This window comes from Chelmon rostratus, chromosome 22, assembly GCF_017976325.1.
Source record: "Chelmon rostratus isolate fCheRos1 chromosome 22, fCheRos1.pri, whole genome shotgun sequence".
In the NCBI taxonomy this organism is placed as follows: domain Eukaryota; kingdom Metazoa; phylum Chordata; class Actinopteri; order Chaetodontiformes; family Chaetodontidae; genus Chelmon; species Chelmon rostratus.
In genome coordinates, this window is record NC_055679.1 from 15,991,790 (window position 1) to 16,012,039 (window position 20,250).

At 41.9% G+C, this 20,250-nt stretch overlaps 1 protein-coding gene across 1 annotated transcript in view; it reads left to right on the forward strand.

Annotated features, from left to right (window-relative positions):
- Positions 1–20,250, forward strand: part of pawr (PRKC, apoptosis, WT1, regulator) — a 66,502-nt gene that overhangs the window by 30,519 nt on the left and 15,733 nt on the right. The window contains exon 3 of the mRNA XM_041964117.1: positions 13,130–13,255. Coding sequence (XP_041820051.1) covers positions 13,130–13,255 — 126 coding nt within the window. The remainder of the gene's footprint in view (positions 1–13,129; positions 13,256–20,250) is intronic.

Here is a 20,250-nt window from a genome sequence, read left to right on the forward strand (position 1 = left end):
CAAGCCAGAGCTAACAAGACAAAGAAGATGATTTATTTCCTATAAAGCAGCCTAATCCCACTGCTAGATTTGATTTTAAAAAGGCATTCTTTGCCTCTTTGAGATGCTTCGCCTAAAATAATTGAATTGTGACCTGCTCTGCAGCTGCAGGGTATGCTGCTTGCCAGAGGTATTTGTTTTGCTTCTACAAGACACTATCTCCTTAATTAGGCTGTGATTTAGACTTAGAAATTCCTCTCCAGACTCTTTAAATGACAAAAAGGAAATAATCTCAGGAGAAATCTTTGCCTTCCAAACCAGTCTTCCCTAATGACTGGATCAAGGCTCTCAGCAAACTAAGACACCCAAGTGCTCTGGCATCTTGAGCAGACCACAGTCTGCTTTGTTTGGTATTTGATTGGATTCTGAATTTGACAGGCCTCTGTTTTCAAAGAGACAACATTCCCTTGTGCCTCAAGTATGTGCCTCCTATAGGAATGTTTGTACCGTTAAATTTGTTATAAACTGGTGCCAGATATTTCCTGCATCTCAGAGCCTTAATACCAAGCTTGAACATGACAAAGAACTCAAAAATAACACAAGCAAGCATGGAAATTATCTATTTTATAGACATAAAGATGCAAACGTGCAGGTACTAATCCCAGCTGATCTTATTTGGTTAATTTTATTCCACCAAATGTTGCATAACATGATTGAATTGAATAGATTTTTCAGGTGAGATAACAGACCCTCTGTCACCTTTATTGGAGGAGCATGCAAATGATTAAGAGTTAGAAACAGGAAATTTCACCTGTAAATCTGGCTGATTTTGAACGACCTGTAGTGTCTGATTGTCACGTTCTTGTTGCTAAGCCAAGCTGTTTGTGTCTTGTTAACTAAAAAAAACAGCAGTTTACAGGTTCATACCATTTGGGAGGGGACAGTAGCTGTTACAAAATAAAAGAGCAAGAAATTAAATAAAGGAAGCAACAAAATAAATCAAAAGTAAGATGCTTATTAGATCATTTTGGTACAAAAATCATACAGCGTCACAGGCACATGTGCTCTGACCACACAGCCACACTTGTTTTCAGGACTGTTTTTGATCTTTCTCCTGTAAGACTCCATGATGGCAGCACCTGTGTTTGCCAGGAGACGTGACACAACCGCAAATCTTTCATTGCCAGGTGTGTTGTTCAGGTGCTGGTCAGGAAACAGGATGGTTAAGCACTGCCATCAGGTGCCCTCCGGCTGCTACTGCTCTCCAGCTGCCCAGCAGTCACTCAAAACACACACACAAACACAAACACACACTAAGGGCGAGGCTGACTCACCACTTCTTGTTCTCTAAACAGCTGTCTTAATCAGTCACTCAGCAGGTACGGTTGTCTCATTTATAGAGTTTTGTGCTGTGCAGAGGAGTCTCTATTATTCCACAGGGGCGTGTTGTGGGCATATTAGGCATCAGTATTTCAGTAAGCCACATCTTGTATCTAGGGTTGTTTCTCTTTTATTGATTCTCATTCTGGCTCTTGTCAAACCGTGGTTTAGATTATTGTCATTATTCGAGTCTGAGAAGAAAACTAAATATGTTATGTTGTTTGAGTTGCCACAAAGAGTTGGTGGAAATGAAAGAAAGAAGAAAAATATACTCTGTTTTTGGCCAAACAACACTTTGAATGTTTGTAGCTTCACAGATATTTTTTTCTTAAGTTGGGCATACATGCATTAGCTGTATCTGGTGCATAATGTGATAGTTGTGATCATATATATTGCACTGCATTCTTACACCATCTGCAGGAAGCACAACCAGATTTGAATTACATATAACAAATGCCCATATTCCCATTACTCCATAAAGAATATTCATTCAATTCAAAATGAGAGTGATGCTGTTATACTGATTTCTTCCATCAGAATCGGTAAACCAATTCACTGAAATGAAAGTAAAAACTGAAATGGTGAATGCGACATAAACATCACAGAATAACCCACAACACCACCAATACTGAGACAGACAAACCCAAGTTAAAGAGAACAGAAATCAGCAGAGTAATCAGCAGGAACAAGGACTCACTTTGGAATACAAGTGCAGCAAATCAGGAAGCAATTACCATGCATGTTGTAATCCACCCTATTAAGATATTTACGTGCATAACCTCAATTTAACAGGCTGGGTTTATTTGTGAAGGTGAAACACTGAGTCATAGTGAAATCTATTTTTTGCAAACCTGTTTGTGTCTGAGATGACAGAGGAGCAAAACTTTGAAAAGTATGCACCTGCAGCCCAGATTCCAAAAAAGTTGGGGCGTTAAAACTTACATAAAAACAGAATGAATAGTTCCTGAGCTCATGTAATAATCTCGTTTATCCAATCATGTGTTGAAGCTCGCTCCATCCTCACTGTGAACCACTGAGCCTTTCCAGGATACTCCTTTCATACCCAATCATGATACTATCACTTGTAACCAATCAACCCGTTTACCTGTGGAATGATCCAAACAGGTGTTTTTGGATCATTCCACAACTTCCCAGTCTTTTGTTGCTCCTGTCCCACCTTGTTTGAAACGTGTTGCTGCATTAAATTGAGAAGAAGCAGATATTTACAAAAATCATATAAAAGACAATGTTGAGCCATTCTTCATAAATTATTTTCAATACTGGAATATACAGTGTAATTACACAGGACCATTTTTGTTCCAGGTATCATACCAGTCTTGTATATAATTGTAGATTGTGTGGCATTGTAGCATATAGGATGGGTTGTTTATTTTGCTTGTAATAATCTACACTTTCTACGTTTTTGAGGATGTTGGGCAGCAGTATCATCGAGCACTCCGACAATGTGTGAAATCCATTTGCACTGTGGTTACTGCTGCCACTTTCGTAGCTTCCTGGATGCCGTGGACCTGGCTGTACTCCTGCCCAGCATGTCTGTGGTTCTTTTGATAGGTCTATGAAACCTGAATAGTCCCAGAGTTGTTGGAGTGCTGAATGAGCGCGAGCCCTCGGCCAAGAAAACCCAGCGTCAGCAGCCAAAAAACACGATGGCCCAGCAGAAAGGCAGCGAGCACTGAATGGCACTTGGCTCTCTGACTGTCTCGTTCTCATTAGATAAACCCAATCAGCAGAGAGGCGGGACAGATTTCTGCTCCTCAAGCGGCAACGCTCCAAGATATCTCTTCCCTTTGTGGTGTGTGCATCGTGAGAAGGGTCTGCTGACACAATACCTCTCTGTCTAAGCGCTGGTCTTGTCTCTCCTTTGCCACATGAGCGAGTCCAGTCCATGCCAGGTTGCAAGGTAGAAAAGGGCCAACGCACTCAGGAGGCTATGTGGGTAAAATAAAAGAATGGTCTGGGAGACCAGATGTTAAACAAGCCATTTGGCATCGCGCTGAGGGCCAGGGCGAGGATCGGCTGCACACATGGGGAGATACCAGACATTCCAAGGAGGAAGTTTATGGAGAGGCTGCCAGCCACAGCTCGGGGTCAGGGGTCACATTGTAGCCTGATGATAAAACGGCCATGAGAAGAGATAACTTTGAGGTCAAGATCTGCTTCCTGTTCATCTCTGTGAACATGCATGCAGTCAGATGTAGAGTACATGCACTCAGGTGAGATCTCTGTTGTACAGAATTCAAAATAATGTTTGAAGCTTAGCGTTATCAGCTTTGATTTAATTTTCCAGATCTCCAAACAACACCAGGAGCAGGTCAGTTTAAACAGATTTATGTACCTGTGTACCCAAAAGTTCTTCTATTTCATGCTGCAAGAAGACACTGAACACCTTAGTTTACAGTACACGGCGTCCTCTAGTGATCAGCACAGAAATGTAGCGTTAGATGGTTTGAGCGGAAGACATGCAAAAGCAGCAGAATGGTGGATGCTGCCTCTGCTTTTCATCCTTTTTTCTTCTCTTTGTATGAATTTTAGCTGCTCATGTGGTTTTCTAAGTCCTACCTGCATTTGGATGATGGGCGTAAGCTAGAGAACAACAGGATTAGTCATCGCCTTTGTTCTGCTTCAAACATATGTGTAGTAAAAGTGTTGGAACAAAACCGCTGTGCAGTGGTTTGGTAGGACTGGTGAGTTTATGCTTTGTGCCGTGCTGTGCAAAAAACATCAGGACAGGAAGGAAGAAGAAGTGCGCATGCCAGCACCGGGGCGAAAACAAGATTAGGGGTTAGACAAAACACAGGACCACTTCCCCCTGCGGCCTGTGTACGGCACACAGCATGCACCCCGTCATTACTGCTGGTTTGCAGGAACAGGATTCATTACCAGGACACAGGACTCAGGAGAGGCCGCCGCGATAAACGCTCTAGCAGCCGTCACCGGCAGCCTGCCCCCGCCGTCTATCTGTCTTGAGTTACAACCATTCTGGTCTGTGGTCAGTACACACAGATGTAAAAGCTATCGTACCTCTCTCAAGGTGGCCCAAAGCTCTTGTCCTAACCGAGGGAGAAAGTTATTACTCAATGTCATGTATTAAGAGGATGAGTGTCAGTATGGGCATGTCAGGATGGCTGAACATTTGTGTTACCCTGCAGACCATATCCATCAAATTTCCCATATAAAAATGCTCTTTTATATTCACTAACCGTTATATTTATTTAAACCATTTACACTTGGTTTTCCTCATAAATATCCCTTTAATTTATAAGAATGACTATCACTTTTGGCTCAGTTTCTACATTTCTGGTGATAAATGATCAATATTCGTGATTTTCGAGGCAGCTAGTGATTTATATTTATTACTGTACCGTAAGAAATTCAATTGGCAGACTCTTGAAACTTGCTTGAATGGGGTAATCATTTACTGTGAACATCAATTCTATTTATTTTTGGCAGTTTGGCTGCATATGTGAAAGTCTCTGATTTCTATGGCTGCGCATTTAAATCTGTTTAATTGAAGATATTTAATGCACAAGTTATATTTAACATCTTTGGACAAGAATTTTTAGTCAAAAATATACCTAAAAAAACTGAGCCACTATTGAGTCTGACAGAGTTAAAGAGATAAAGTAAAATTGCAGTGAATGTTCTTTTGTTCTTAGCCTCTATCACATTAATGTTAATGTGTGTGTGTTGTGCCTGATGAAACACTAGAAAAAAAGAAATGGCTGACTTGCTAATGGGGCTGTAACTACAAGCTGCATGTTTTCCTTTGAGAAGCAAGTCAGCAGTGTTTATGAGCAGGAGGCTTAAGCAAATACACAAAAACGATAAATCAGCACAACAGGACTGCTGTCTGGATGACGGTGCCTGGAGGAAATGGAGTGCACAACACAAAAACAGGCATTGGTCCGGTCGAGGAAATGTTTGACTGACATGCACTCATACAGCGGGACATTGACTTTGTTTTGTACGTTTTTACCTCCGTTGTCATGGATGCGTAACTAAGATTTAGGTATATTTAGCACATTGTGTTTTCAAATCTGGCAGGAATAGAGGTGATGGGTTTTTATCTTGAAAGGCAGGAATTCCATCTTAAGCACAGCAGGTTTGGCATTTTCTCTGCAGCTGTTTGCCTAAATCCAACCACCGGCTAAATATTTATCAGGGATCCAAAGCAAAACCATGTAATTACACAATTTTCCATGATCTCGAATAATTCCATGGCATTAAACAAATCCAGTTAATGTCATCCATTAGCGATGTCTTACAGTTTTACGCTGCCTGTCATGTAACCCTTGGTTTTTCTGTTCAACTCGTTAAGTGTTGCTTACCTGCAACTCTTAATTTCATCTGCCTCTTGATTTTAATGCCTTCAATAAGCACTTGAGAACTCATTCAAGGCTGGATCCTGGTTTGAATTCTTAATGATTGTTTTGCACCTTGAGGTTGACAGGCAAACTACTGTTTTCAGATTGATATGGTGATTCACTGGATTGATATTCAGATAGGCACAGTGCTCGTGGTGTTCATTAAAATTTGGTAATCTGCCGTTGCTCTTAAAGCCCGTGGGTTTGTGCATGTGGAGGGGTCACAGTCGCAAGACCATTGAGGTCTGCTGAAGGTCAGAGGCTCAGCGTGGGGCTGCAGTGAGTCTGTTTAAGGCAGGGAAGAGGATCATTTAAGGTCTCCCACTGGCCTTTTATACACTCCACTGTGTTATAATCCATGTTTAAGATCTCTTAGCCACGCAGCAAGCTGTTTGAAGGCTTTGCATGAATAGCCTTGTTTCTATATCTATCTACGAATTTAAAGCATACTTCTGAAATGATGCAAAATTACAAAAGAAGTAGAGATTGTGAACTGGAAACAATTGCAGTTGTTTGCCAACCACCGATAAGAGGAGGAAGAAGAAGTAGTCATCTATGAGAGAAACATGGATAGAGGTCAAGTTGTTATTGTTGTCAGCTAGTATTGACCATGGTTCATGCTCGGAGCAGAAGTGGCTGAAAATGGCCTGTTAAGTGAAATTAACCACCAACCTATTTTGATGCGGTACACCAAAATGCACATAGGAATAAGCCGTAGCATATTCTATGGATGCACGCCTCCTCGAAAATGTAGTTATGATAGGTCAGCATGGGCTACTTGTGTTTTCTTCTACACGTTTTTGATGCCGGTGGACATTGTTGATAAGATGTGGTATCGAGGACGTCAAAGTAATCGTCTCCGTTTCAGTAACACACACCTAACAGCGATATCTCCACTGCAAACCTTCTGCTCACTGCGGTAGTTGTTCTCTATCACAGTAAATGAAAGAATGTACAAACCGCTTTCTATAAACACTGGTTTGGCCCACTGCTGCTGTATATCACAAAGCAAATGAGAAAACAGTTCCTGTGGGGAATATTGTTAAAACGTAACATGACCTGATTATGTGCGATACGTATGACTATCGTTCTGGTGGTCCTGTTGATGGATGATACCCAACTGTAAATTATTAATCAAAACTTGCGCCTCAGGCATGTAACCGATGCTGGACTGGATAAAAATTGGAACCAGACTGTGCAGCACTATGCTGTGGGAAACCCTGATATTTATGCTTGAAATGGGAACAAGTAAAATATACATGCAAATGTTGCCAATAAACCAGTCGTTGCTGCAGTTTTGTTGCAACATACATGCAGACACCGATATCGCTGTGAAATCTGCTGGTGCATCGGTCAGCTCTTTTTTCAGACCTCTCGCCAGGCCCAGCATCTCTGATCGGGGGCCATGCGGTTTTCTGTGGAGGTCTGTGGTGTTGGAGTGTAAAGTCTAATTTATATAGAGTGACCCCTCTCCCCAAAGCTGTAAATACTCCTCTGTCCTCTCAACCCCTCACACACACCCACAGCCAGACTCTTTACAAGCCGGGTCCAAGCTGCTGCTTCGTTCCAACCGACTGTGGAGGTTTTAGACCAGAGAACAAGTTTGGTAAACTTACAGCAACAAGGGCTGTTTCCCACAGATGTATTAAAGCTTTTTCAGAGATCTCTGCCCAGCCCCGCTGAGTCCAAACGGCTCTGCCCTCAGGCCTCAGCTCCGTCTGCCGCATCCAGAGGAATGCTGATGCTGCTATCTCTGGGTCAACAATCACAGCCGGACCCCTGTTGTTTGTTTGTCGAAATTTCTTTCTTTTTTTTTTTTTACTGCACCCCCTGTGTACAGCGAACTCATTTTGAGGTCTGGCTGAGTGATGATTAAAATATTACCGTCTCACTTGGAGTCAAAATAAGGGTCAAGCGGACTTCAAGTTCAAAGCCAAAAAGTGCAAAGCTTTCACTTGATAAACACACGATTTTAAAGAAAGCAACCCGGGGCTTTGTGGCCAATACAAGCTTTGATTCTTGAGAACGTCTTGTACGCTGTTTGACTCGACTCTGTCCCCAAACAACCCTCTCACAAAAAACCCTGTTGTGCAATTTTGGGACAAATGAAAAGGCATCAGATTTTGGAAAGCGCGGATGAAACCAGACAGGGACCGACAATGGTGATAAATCTCAATGGAATGGTGGTACGTCTTGAGAATGTCCAGCTCTATTTTTTTTTTGCTGGGAATTTTTTTTGTTTTTCTTCCTCTCATCACTCCTCTTCCTCGGTTCCGTGTTGGTCTGTTTACCATAATCACTGCATGCTCCCATTTTGGCCTCAATTCAAGCCGAATTGTAAGTTTGTTGGAGAAAAACAGAGCACAGTCTTCGTTTTTTCATGCTAAAATAAAACGGGGGTAGGCAGCAAGTGTCTTCCACTTCAGATATACCAGAAACTCTTGATGATATTTTGATTAAGCATACTTTATATTTTGGATAAAGGTCACAGCAGGTGATAGGAAATATGTTTTGTTTGCAGGATTAAATGTGATACCTTTGGCACAGATAGGAAAGGTTCCAGTCGCACCTTTTTGAGGCTGTCAAATGATGTCTCACTCCTGCTCAGAGTTGACGTACCTCTCCTGGACCTAACACTGACCTTGGCAGTCTGTAGTGTTACATTAATCAGCCGGCAGCTCCAGGGTGGATGTCCTCGCTTTGATCTCTGCCATACCTGAGTGCAGCGCTGTGCCCGCCGCTACTTTTGTCTGAGCCGACTGGCACTCCTGATTAAAAGACACCGGGCATCAGTGTGCCAGCATCCCTCTTCTCTAATAGATCATCTTAATGAAGTCACTGTGCTGCGGCGAGTGGCAGGTGATTAATACACACAGGTCATTAAGCCTGTTGTATAAGAGTGTGCCTCCGGCGGAGGTGCCCTTTGCTTGTTTAGAAATAAATCTGAGGACTAAGTGGACAGGGCACTGGCAGGGTGACAAGGCAGCATGCATGTTCAAATTGGATCTTAACTAGGCTCTCTTTGAAGAAGAGGGCTGGACAATCAACCAATTTCAGCAAATTAACGACACCTCTTACCAGCGTTAAATGTACTCTTATTGCAGTTTGCAATAAATAAATTGTTCTGAATTCCTTAGAATTAAAAGCACAGTATGTCTGTCACTATGGGTTTTCAGAAATCAATGGTAAAGTTTTATTCACATGATATTTACTGTTTATTCCCGTCATTTCATTCTAATGCATTAGCTGCAAGCAGGAATGTGCCATATCATATAATTCCTGATAATATCACTATAATTTTTTATTAAAAAAAAATCATTTGTGATAATGGTAATATTCCATCTTGTTGATGTAATGACATCATACCACTTCCTTCCTCACTCTCTGATGTATCATCTGGTGTTTCCCCGGACATTGTAGAAACTAGAGAGGGTAAAGGAAAAAGACAGGCAGCTAAATAAAACACCGTCACTTTGGATCAACTTAAGGATTCTCTGGTTTTGAACATTGTCAGAAGCATTGGGATGATGCATGTATGCAACTCAAAAACGTATATCACACTGCTAATTTTTGGACATTGTAATGTGGAAATGTAACATATTATACCTGTAAAACAGCTACAACCAATCCAGAAGTCTGCTATCTTTAACTGGTCAGACCATAATGAATCATAAAGTAACATAGCACTAAGTAGGATGTACTGGTATTAACATATACTTATTAATACAGTCGTTGTTATTGGGACAGTTTGTCATGATATATGCTTTGTTTCATATTGCCAGGGACTAATTTGCATTATCATATGTTTTTAAGGAGGGTATGTTAAATAATTACCACGTATGTCAATACAGTGTGTGGTCATTTATTGCAACTATTAGTAACTAAAATACTGAAAAAACTTACAAACACCAACTGAGATTTATATGTATTCTAATCAATATGGATTATGTTGATTTCTAATCAAATGAAACTGCAAGAAGTCTGTGCCAAAAGATCAAACATGTTATTTAATTATGAATCGAGGATAGAAATTCAATGTTTTCAGTAAGCGCTCATAGGTTGTGCAGTAAGTCTTTCAGTTGCTGGCTAGAGGCCTAGTGGTAATCTTCCTGTATATGTTTCTAGTGCTCCACCACTGGTTGCCATGGATGCCACAGTAGCTTTAACTGACTTCTGTGTCAGTGCTGCTGAAGTTCTTTGCACAACATTATCTTTTTTTATGCAGGCATGTGACGCAATAAGGGGGAGAGTGAACAGCAAGTTTCACTTGGAAACCTAAGAAGGACTTATTCAAATTTCACCTCTGATTGCAAAACGAACCCCTTCATTATTATCAAGAACTTTATGTCCTCCAACCCTTGTCAGAGCTTATTTCATAGTGAAAAAAAAACATATGGAATATCACGTCTTACTTAGTACTTTTAAAGCTTCATGTGACAGTTGCCCCTTTTCACATAAATGATTGCATGAACGCCATCTGCAAAATTGTTCAGTGTAACCCGGCCCTGTCTGAGTGTACGTGCTGCTGAAAGTTTGGGTGACATCAGCCATTGGCAGCCCATAATTTCTAGCCTTTTTTATCTGCCTGCTGCTGCCACACAATGTACTCAGCTCACTCATGAGACAGCATCACTTTGACGGTCACTGAAAAGGCAAATGCCAGGGCAGGGAACTAAACCACACCGCCTGCTGTTTTGCAGGAATCATATGAATTTAGATATTTGCAGCCAGAGGTTCAGAATAGATGACCGATCATTTTCCTGCACAAAGAGAGAGTTTCCAGCCACAACAGGCATTCCAATAGACCGTGTATCTTTGCACTGATGTAGCTTCTTTCATAGGCGGAGTGGAGGACGTGGTTACTGCTGAGGCTGGAGCACATCAGGATATGTGTTTTACTTGTTTTACTAAAGTAAACACTCTTGTGAGCCCCTGACACTTGGCCCTGCTGTAAACAGGAAGCAGAGAGGATTCTGGAAGTCTGGCTGCTTCTTCTCAGCTCACACTCATGTTTCTTATCTCAGACTTGACGTGTACTTTGCATCATCATCATTATTTACCCGAGTTATAATGATATAATCCCAAATCTTCAACCACTAACAGAGATATTAAAGATTGGTGCTTTGTATCCTTCTTTCAAAGTGAAAACATCAGTCACAGCATCACTCATTCATCCTTCCACACCTTCTCTGCTTGTTTCTATGGTCCAAGGTAAGAAATTGGGCAGTAAAATAAAGACAGGCTCATTTTGATGATGTCAGGAGCAAAAACATCCCTTATATGGCTGCACGCAGATCCCCCTTTTCCCTTTATTTGGAATAGAAGAAAAGCACAGCAATTTGGAGTACTAGAGGGCAAAACGGGCTACATCTCGATCCAAAATAAACTTTGAGATTTCCAATTCCACATTTCAGGCAACTTGGTGCATAGCAGAGTGGTTAGTCACTGCGCAAATCACAACGTGTTGACACAGACAAACTTCTGTTTAATTTCATTCAACTCCAAAACCTCTGACCTTTATTTCCCACATATTGGGTCTTTATCTTGAAACGTTAGCAACCATAAATTGCTGCAAGAAAACATTTCATGTGTAGGCTCGTGTGGGTATGCACATATATGGATACAATTAAAGTACGAAATAGCACAATCCGATGCAAGAACACCGCTAACTATGGAAAACAAAACCTCTCTGACATGAATAAAGTGGTATTTATTGCAGGGCATGCTCCAGTTATTAGACCCACCGCTGTGTGCATGCATGTTAAAGATGAGAGAGGGCTGGCGAGTTACACCAGGAGGAGGAGGAGAGCCCTAGCACTGGACTGAGTGAGAGTCAAAAAGAAAAGGAGCTGGATTTTCCCCAAGGACAACTGATAAACCGTTTGGCAGGAAAGGCCTTGCAAATGACTGCATTCCTTGTTAACCTTGTAAGGCTATTTTTACCACTAAAGAGCCTGTTGAACGGGCACCTTTTGTTCGCCCTGCAGCGCGAAACAGGAAAGGCTGGTTTGCATTGTGACCCTCTGGGAGTTTGGCTCCGATCTCTGTCTCTTGTCAGGATCCAACCATCCATCCTAATGTTGAGCCGTGTTTATGCAATGCATCTTCACCGCTCCCGACAGATGAACCCAGTAACTCCGCCGCGCAGATCGCTGTAAAGCAATGCAAATAGGAAGCTGAGGCCATGCTCATATTTCACGACATAGCTAACGTTGTAAGGAATAAAGTTGGAGGTCTTCCCAGGCCATGTGCTGAATCTCTGCCTCAATAATGAAAGCTAACTCCCGACTCATCTGAAAAGGATGTTTGCTCTCTGTATGTTTGTACATGTCTTTTATTGTCTTTTCAAGGGACATTCCACCGGTCAGAAATCCCCTCTGACTGTCCCCGGGAGGTGAAAGGCCCTCAAACAGGCTGTCTTCCTGTTGCCTGACTAAAGTCCATCTAGTGTTTGGTAGTGTTTGAGCTGTAGCTCCTCAGGGATTCCTGGAAGTGAATGTGATCATGTCTTAAGAGGATTAAGAAGGAGACCCTGGACATGTTCAGCCAGAGGTCAGCATCGCTGTTATGGTGGGAATGACCTCGCCTGTCACCACGCATCTGTAAGTGCATCAGCATGCACTGAAGTGACCGGGTTGCTGTCGGCTTGATGCCAGGACCTGATTTCTTTACTTCATGTAAATGAGAAAATTGATTTCTTAAAAACAGAGGAAGGCATTAGAGAAACCTGATTAGCACAGCAAGGTTTCTGTCGGAGAGGGCTGTTTTCTCATCTGTGTTTAAGGGTAACTAACGAGTTTCTAACAGGGTTTTTTACGAGAGCCCGTGTGCATGAGAAAAAAACAGGAAAGTATAGCTGAGGCAGAACTGTAGTGGGATTAAAGGGAACATCAATACTGCATCTCTGTATCCAAAACAATAAAATCAAAATACTAAAATGAAAAAGTGGTTGTTTTAGATGCATTTGCATGGCAAGGCAGAACATTTCTCTCTGCAGAATGTGGTCTAACTGCACTGCCAGTCTACAAACAATAACAATAATTATCCTAAATATACACTTAAAATGAACGAGCGAAGGTTCAGAACTACGGCCTGGCTAGTGAGGAAATTAGATTACTGACAAGCTGCACATAAAGGCAGATTTTAGAGTAACCTCGGGCCTGTTTCAGAAAAAGCTATTTTATAGCGTATTAAGTTGAGGCTGCATCCCATTTCATGAGTGACTGCTGACAAATGTGCGAGTGCTACAGGGCTGTGTCAGAATGAGCAAGACCCAGGTTATTTCTCAGCTATATAAACTTGCATGTAAGCGTATTTTCTGTGACTGCGCTATCTAATGGTTGTTTGTCTCTTCTCCTCTCAATATTCTCTTCTTCCTCTCTCAGAGCCTGGATGAGCTGGATGATGACGACGCAGGGGAGAAGGAGCGGAGGCAGGAGGAGGAGCTGGTTCAGGCCAACACTTTCCAGAACGAGGCCATGACAGCTGACCCTGCCAGTGGCCACTTATTGGTAAGAAGTGACATGAGCGGAGGAAGGAGCAGACTCATAACATTTTCTCACTTACTGTACTTCTGGTGGTGTCTAACGATGTGTATAGCTTTGGGTGTGTTTGTCCAGGATTTAGATAACCAATGTGCAATAGGAGCACTGAATTAATAGTTTATTTATAACCAAAAAAAGGCTTCCAACAACCAAGAAGAGACCTGATGTCTCTGCAGCAGTGCCTGTGAAGTCTGTATTGTCTGCCAGAGACCCGCGTGATGTTCTGCTTTCCCTCCACACTTCACTCGAGCAGACTTTTGTACAGATTGATACATCGCTGCTGCCAAACAGAGGCACTGTTGCCCAAGGAGACACCCAGAGAGCTCAGGAGCCGAATTTGTGTGAAAAGCTGCAGTGATGCAAAACCCAAAGGTGTCTCGGCATTTCATCATCACTGTGAAATCAGTTAAAAGCAAAAAGAAACACCCTAAAATGCTGCTAAAGCTACTTGCACAGATGGTTCTCGCGGTTTCTGGTGGTGTCATTTGCTTATTCCTGAAACGTAGTGCACGCCCATTAAATGATTAGCTGATCAACTTAAAAGGCAGCTAAAGGAATTTTGATCATTGATTAATCATACAAGTCTTTAATAAAGCAAAAATGATAAATATTAACTGGTTCCATATTCTGAAATGTGAGTATTTGATGGCTTTCTCAGTTTTCTGTCATTGTAAAGTGAACAAGCTAAATGAGGAATCAGTTAAGCAAATTGTCATTAGAATTGTAGATAATGATTAGAATCATTAGCTGCTGGACCAAACGCAAGCAGAAACAAAGTATTTGTATCACACTCGCAGCTCAGGTCCACACATCTCAGAGCCACAGTCATGAAACTTCATACACTTCATCTGCTTTGTGTATAAGGTGTCTGATTCTTAACCGTGTGAGTCAGAGACTGTTGATGTCTGCAAAATGAGTCTTTAATCTTGGCAAGTAATTTTGTGTTTATTTGATGGAAGTGAACTCATGCAGAGACAGTCTGCTCTCCCTCCAAATAAGTCCAGGAGGCGTCTATAGCGCGAGGGCATAAATGAATTAGTCAAAATGAAACCGAATCAGAATCGACACGCTCGTAATTTGAGTCTTTCTAGTTTGTCGAGAGCAGTGGTTCATATTCAGCAGAGCAGTGTAATTTTAAATTCTCCTCAAATACACAGAGTGATTTTCACCAACAAACTGAGCACGTGAAGGATATGAAAAGCGTCCAGCTGTGTAACAACGACTGAAACCTCCACTGTGTGTTTCTGTAGAACGTCTTCTGATCGATGTGAAGATTGCTATTTGAAAGAATCCAAAAAGTACGAATCAAATGGCTCGTCGCTGAATGGCACCTCTTGTGCATGTAGCTAGGAGTTGTATTCCAGATGGGCTGTTGAGCATCAGCAGGCCTACTTTGTTTTGGGCTGGAACCGACTGAGGCTGTTTACGAGAAGCGAGGGCTTGTGTATGAAATGTGCACACAAACACCGCACTAACAGGAAGACTGTGACAGCACCTGCTGAGATGTTGCACGGGCAAGAAATGAAAAGCCAAGGGTTCAGCTATTTACATAAGGTAGTCTACGCATAAACAAACATCGAGCCATTCAGTTTAATAGGACCTTCTGCTGCTTCCCCACAATTCGTCCATTTAGAGGAGAGATTCTCAGACCTCAGAGTATGTCCATTCATGCCTGTTGAATCTATTCTTCCTCTCACAATATGAGGCCTAATGCAGACCAGATGTGGCAATGCAGAAACTAACCATCAGATGTCTCACTGTCACTCATATAAAGCTGACATTCATATTCTGCTGGGGGCTCATAAGGAGGCAGACCAGGAGAAAAAAGAGCAGGAGGGATCCAGTGTGGTCAGTGGATTTACTACAGAGCTGTCAGTTAGACGTCTGTAAAGACAGAGCATCCCAAACATGTGCCGTTCCTCGCAGGCCCCATTTATCACCGGGGAGGCAAGCAATTGCCATGTCAGGCCCGTTATGATATACGGCATCCAGTCGGGCCTCTTAGTTATCTGGACAGAAAGTTTTTAAAAAGGAGCTCAGTTCGACTTCTGTTCGGAGCTGTAGGGCCGTTAAGTCTCCCCAGGTCTCAGAGCGTTTCCCAACCAAAACAAGCTGTAACTCCTCTGTGTTCGCTGCTGAAGACTTAATGGAAACTCCACGGAGGATCTTGGATGTGAAATGTTTTATCAGATGTTTTAAATTCTGTAAAGATGTCCTTTTTCCATCTCTTTCCGTGAAAGTGTGTTCCATCTAGATTTGCTTATCGAGCCGATGTGAGCTTTGTGTGTGTGTGTGTATTTCTGTGTGACAGGACACATGTATCTGCTATGTGCAGCCTCAGTGACGGCTGATCAGAGAGGCCCTCTGCAGGCATGTGGTCCTGGTTATCAGGCCTTACCTCTCTCTGGTATGCATTGAAACCTGTTTCAGTGATCCAGCAGCCAGAAGCATATGGAACATTCCTCCGGATCATCTGCATTTAATGTGGCGCCAGGTTCACAACAAAGCAGTTCAGGTCTTTTTCTGCCTCTGTTTCACATGGAAAATGCATACTGCTCACAATTCCCATCCTGCGCTATTTAACAAGCCTGGTTTGCATTTTTAATTACCACCTTTCCCTCCAAAAAACTGTGCTGGTGCAGAGCATCTTGTCTGAACAGCATGGGAACGCTCACTAGCGTTTCCAGCCAGGAGCAGCAGCCCCCGAGCTCGCAGCAAACGGAGCTTCATCTTGTTGCCTGAAACAATATTTGATCAAATTCACACCTCTGTTGATTCAAGATTTAAAGGATCACTGTTATATAAGCCAACTTAATCACACCAGTGTTGATCTTTGACAGGAAAAATGCTTGAGCTGGTTGGTGAGAAAACCAAAATTTTTACAGCAAACCAGTGACAGTACAGCAGAACTTAATTCAGATGTCATTTGAAACATAAACGTGAGCAGATTAAGCAGCCAGAAAAGTGTCAGAAAGATGGCCAGAGGTTAACTTTCTGCAGCTGTTTACACTGTAGTTTGAAGGTTCGTCTTGTTTTCATCTTCAGCCTTCAATTTATGTTGCAGGTTGGCATTTTGACACCTACTTCTTCATCCAGAATCAAAGACTCAGACAGCTACATGAGGTTAGCATCTCAATTGAAGTGGCATGTGAGAGAACTGCAAAACTGCATGTGCACTATAATAACAGAGCAGTAAGGTACAGTGAGTGCTACGTCAGCCCGTAATTATTATGACCAAAATGTGGACGTTATAAATAAATTGCATTAATAAGTGATGGGGAAACACTTTAGATGTTTTCATAAAAACATATTCAGGACTTTCCAGTGATCTTTCCCAGGATAGAGACTTTCCAGTAGCTCAGATGTGCTGGTTTATGTATTCGGCCGGTCTGCTTCTTCTAAATGCCGATCAAACACGCTTATTTGATCATATTCTCTCTGTCTCTTGAATTTATTGAATGCCTCCAGTAAAACTTTGATCTTTATCAGCTTTGCACAGAGACGTACTCTGACTGCTGTTGGGCAGCTGGATGGAAAGCCAAAGATCACCTTTTCACGGACTGAGATGGCCTTCCTAGAGAGGTTTAAAATTTAATGAACTGTCAAGTGTTCCTTGCAGGTACAGGTACACACAGAAATGCACATCAAGTCGTACTCTGCTTGAGCTGAGTGATAGAGTACTTGTTTTATTGTTGATATTTGTCTCTCTGTATTCTTAGTTGCTCTGAGCTGTGCGGCGGGGCTTATGGGAGCTGTCAGCGCAGCTCAAGCATGATAAATAAAGTTGCCCAGGCTTGTATTGTGTGCAGTGAAGAAGTCATACATGAATTAAGCTGACCTTGCCTCGCAGATTCATATCCCAGACTGTGAAACACTGCCAAAAGGTGCAATAGTAGTGTGGCAAATGAAGTCTGGGATGTTTTCAGCAAACACGATGTGATTTCATTTTCAGAATTTCGACTGCGTATCAGCCACAGAGGGATGAGGATGATCAATTTATCCTCAGGGTCCCTGTAGTAATAGAAGGAATGATGGCCTGCAAGCTACTGTATATAATTAAAACCTGTTTGATACTTATTAGTTTGTCTCTTCTACCAGCTATCAAGTACTTAACACAGTATAAAATGTCCTTAATGACACCTAATGTTAGAAGACATGTTTCTTTTTTCCGTGTGGATGGAGTCTCAGCAAAGATTAGTGAGGGTGGCGCCCTGTTGGACATATAAATGGCATTTTCTATTTATATATCTGCAGTAGGATGGACCTGCTGCCTCAGTGTAACAAGCTGAGGCTGTCTGCAGCACGCTCTGCAGACTGTGGTACTGCGTGAGATGCTGACAAAGTGCAAGTGATTATTAACAGATCAGAAATGGTGCTTTTATTTATATCGCAGTGTTTCAGAGTTAAGTTACAGTCAGTGCAACTTAACACTGAAGAGGTTCTCGTGAATAGAGGCCATTAAAAAAAAACAATTAGGTTCAGTAATTTATCTCATTCTGTTAAAATGTGAAGGCAAAATAAAAAATAAAAATACAACACCAGATCCAAAAAAGCTATGAGACTATGTAGAACATAAATAAAGGCAGAATCTTTTGCAGACTGTGTTCTTCTGAAGTGTTCCTGAGTCCATATAGTCCATCCTTTATCCAATCATGTGTTCACAAAGTGGTGAACCTCGCTCCATCCTCACTTGTGAACCACTGAGCCTTTCCAGGATGCTCCTTTCATACCCAATCATGATGCTATCACCTGTTACCAATCAACCTGTTTACCTGTGGAATGATCCAAACAGGTGTTTTTGGAGCGTTCCACATCTTTCCCAGTCTTTTGTTGCTCCTGTCCCAACTTGTTTGAAACGTGTTGCTGCATTAAATTGAGAATTAGCAGATATTTACAAAAATCAATGAAGCAGATGAGGTGAAACATTAAATATATCGACTTTGTGCTGTTTTCAGTTGAGTTTATGTCAGAAAGGATCAGCAAGTCATCGCACTCTGTTTTATTGATGTTTTATGCAGCGTCCCAGTTGTTTAGGAATCGGGCTGTAAAATGCATACAGTGCTGTTTTAAACTCAGATAATCCTTTGATTTGCTGCTTCTCTTGTCCTGCAACAAACAGCCTCATCACTGACTGATGTGGTGAGTCTGTGATTACTCTTGAGACATTTTGCATGTCACTGTCGTTCTGAAGTTTTGATTTGTCACTTCCTGTGGTTGGACAAATGCTTATTCATAAAACCAGGATTTCATTTATACCAGACCAGTGCGGCAGATAACCCCCCCCCCCCCCCCCCGCGTTAGCTCTGCAGGCTATACTCAGCATCGCTTTTGAATCAGTCTTGCTCTGTTGTTTTGACCGCACATATCACAGTGTGCAAATGAGGACTGGCATAGCCTCACAACGTCTGCTGACCACCGTGACCTTCCCTCATATTGGTATTTTGACCCATATTTCAACCCCTTTTCACCTCAGAAAGTAATCAGTCCCGTCCACAGAGCCTCGTCAACTGGACAGTGGATGTTTAATATCAAACTTGCTCGTGCTGGATCTTCCACAACAGATGTTTTAAAATTTATGGAGAAACCTGAAAGCAAACAATTATTTCCTACATAGTCAGGTTTCCGGTTGGACGCCAGCAGACTGGGTTTCCAGGTCAATTCAAAGAATCCTGTTTGTTTATTCAAGTTACACTAGACTGTGGAAGCAAGAGCGTAAATTTACATTTAGACAGCATTTTTTTTCTCTACATCTGTATTGACTGGTGGCTCTGCTACAGACAACCTGGCTTTACAACTGCATTTAAAACTATATCTCAACTAAATCTTACAAGGCCTTACACCTCTTATCTTTACTGATTTATTATTATTGAATAATTATAATAATTATCAAATTATTCATTGAAACTGCTGATCGATGACAGAAATCTTTTTGGAAATTACTTCTAAACTTCTGAAATCAACTGCAAAGTTGTGCAGGACATCTTTCACTATTTTTTTTTACCTTTTATAGACTAAACAATTGGTTCATGTAGAAAATAATTGCTAAATAATGAAAGATATTTTGGTAACACTTTATATTAAGGTCCTTTAACTTCGCTACTGCTACTTACACTACTCTTGCGTTATGTTCACCTTAGTGCAACTAGCATTATATAATACAGTTATATGATGGTTTGTAATAATAATCCTATCTGCCATAGTGTCAGCATAACCTGGTCTCTATGGCAACGTTATTTTACGTAATGATTGGTTTAGACAGGAGTTTTGCTCCTGTTGCAGGCTCGCACCTCAGCTGTGTTTCACCGGCGTGACCACGACCTGAATGCATGCTGTATGCATGCTAATGAGCAGCTAGTTAATGGTCAATATGTGGACCTTAATATAAAGTAGCGCCAACACTTTTACTTGTGACCTAGATGTATGACACTGACTTTCCGACTTTGTCTAATCCTCAGACTATGCCGTCTGTAATCCCAGTGTGCTCTCTCTGGCTCTGATTTTCCATTTGAAGTCCCTCTCTGGATTGAAGTTAATGGGTTCAGGCCCAGTCTGATATTGGAGTACAGTACACTTGTAGAGTAGCACCATCTGTCTGCCTTTGACTAAATTCCTAATAAGACTAAGATAGATAAGATAAGGCTCGAACTGGCTGTTCAAGGGCAGATATGGCAGCTGTTCCATATCCAGGAAAATGCCAGTTTATAAAACAAAATTTATCAATTTGCTCTTGAATCCAGGTGTTGCTTGAACCTAGTCTTATGCACAGATGAGGTATTATTTAGCATGTGACATGCTGCTGCTGCTGCTGCTGCTGCTGCTGCACACTGCCCTCTTACTGTCCTCCATCTCAGTAAATCTATCCAGGCCTGAGCCAGGGAAGAGATGAAGGCCGGGATTTCATCCACAGGTAATGGATGATATGTCAGTGAGACGGAGAGGCCGGCGCATGCTAAGAGTCAGGC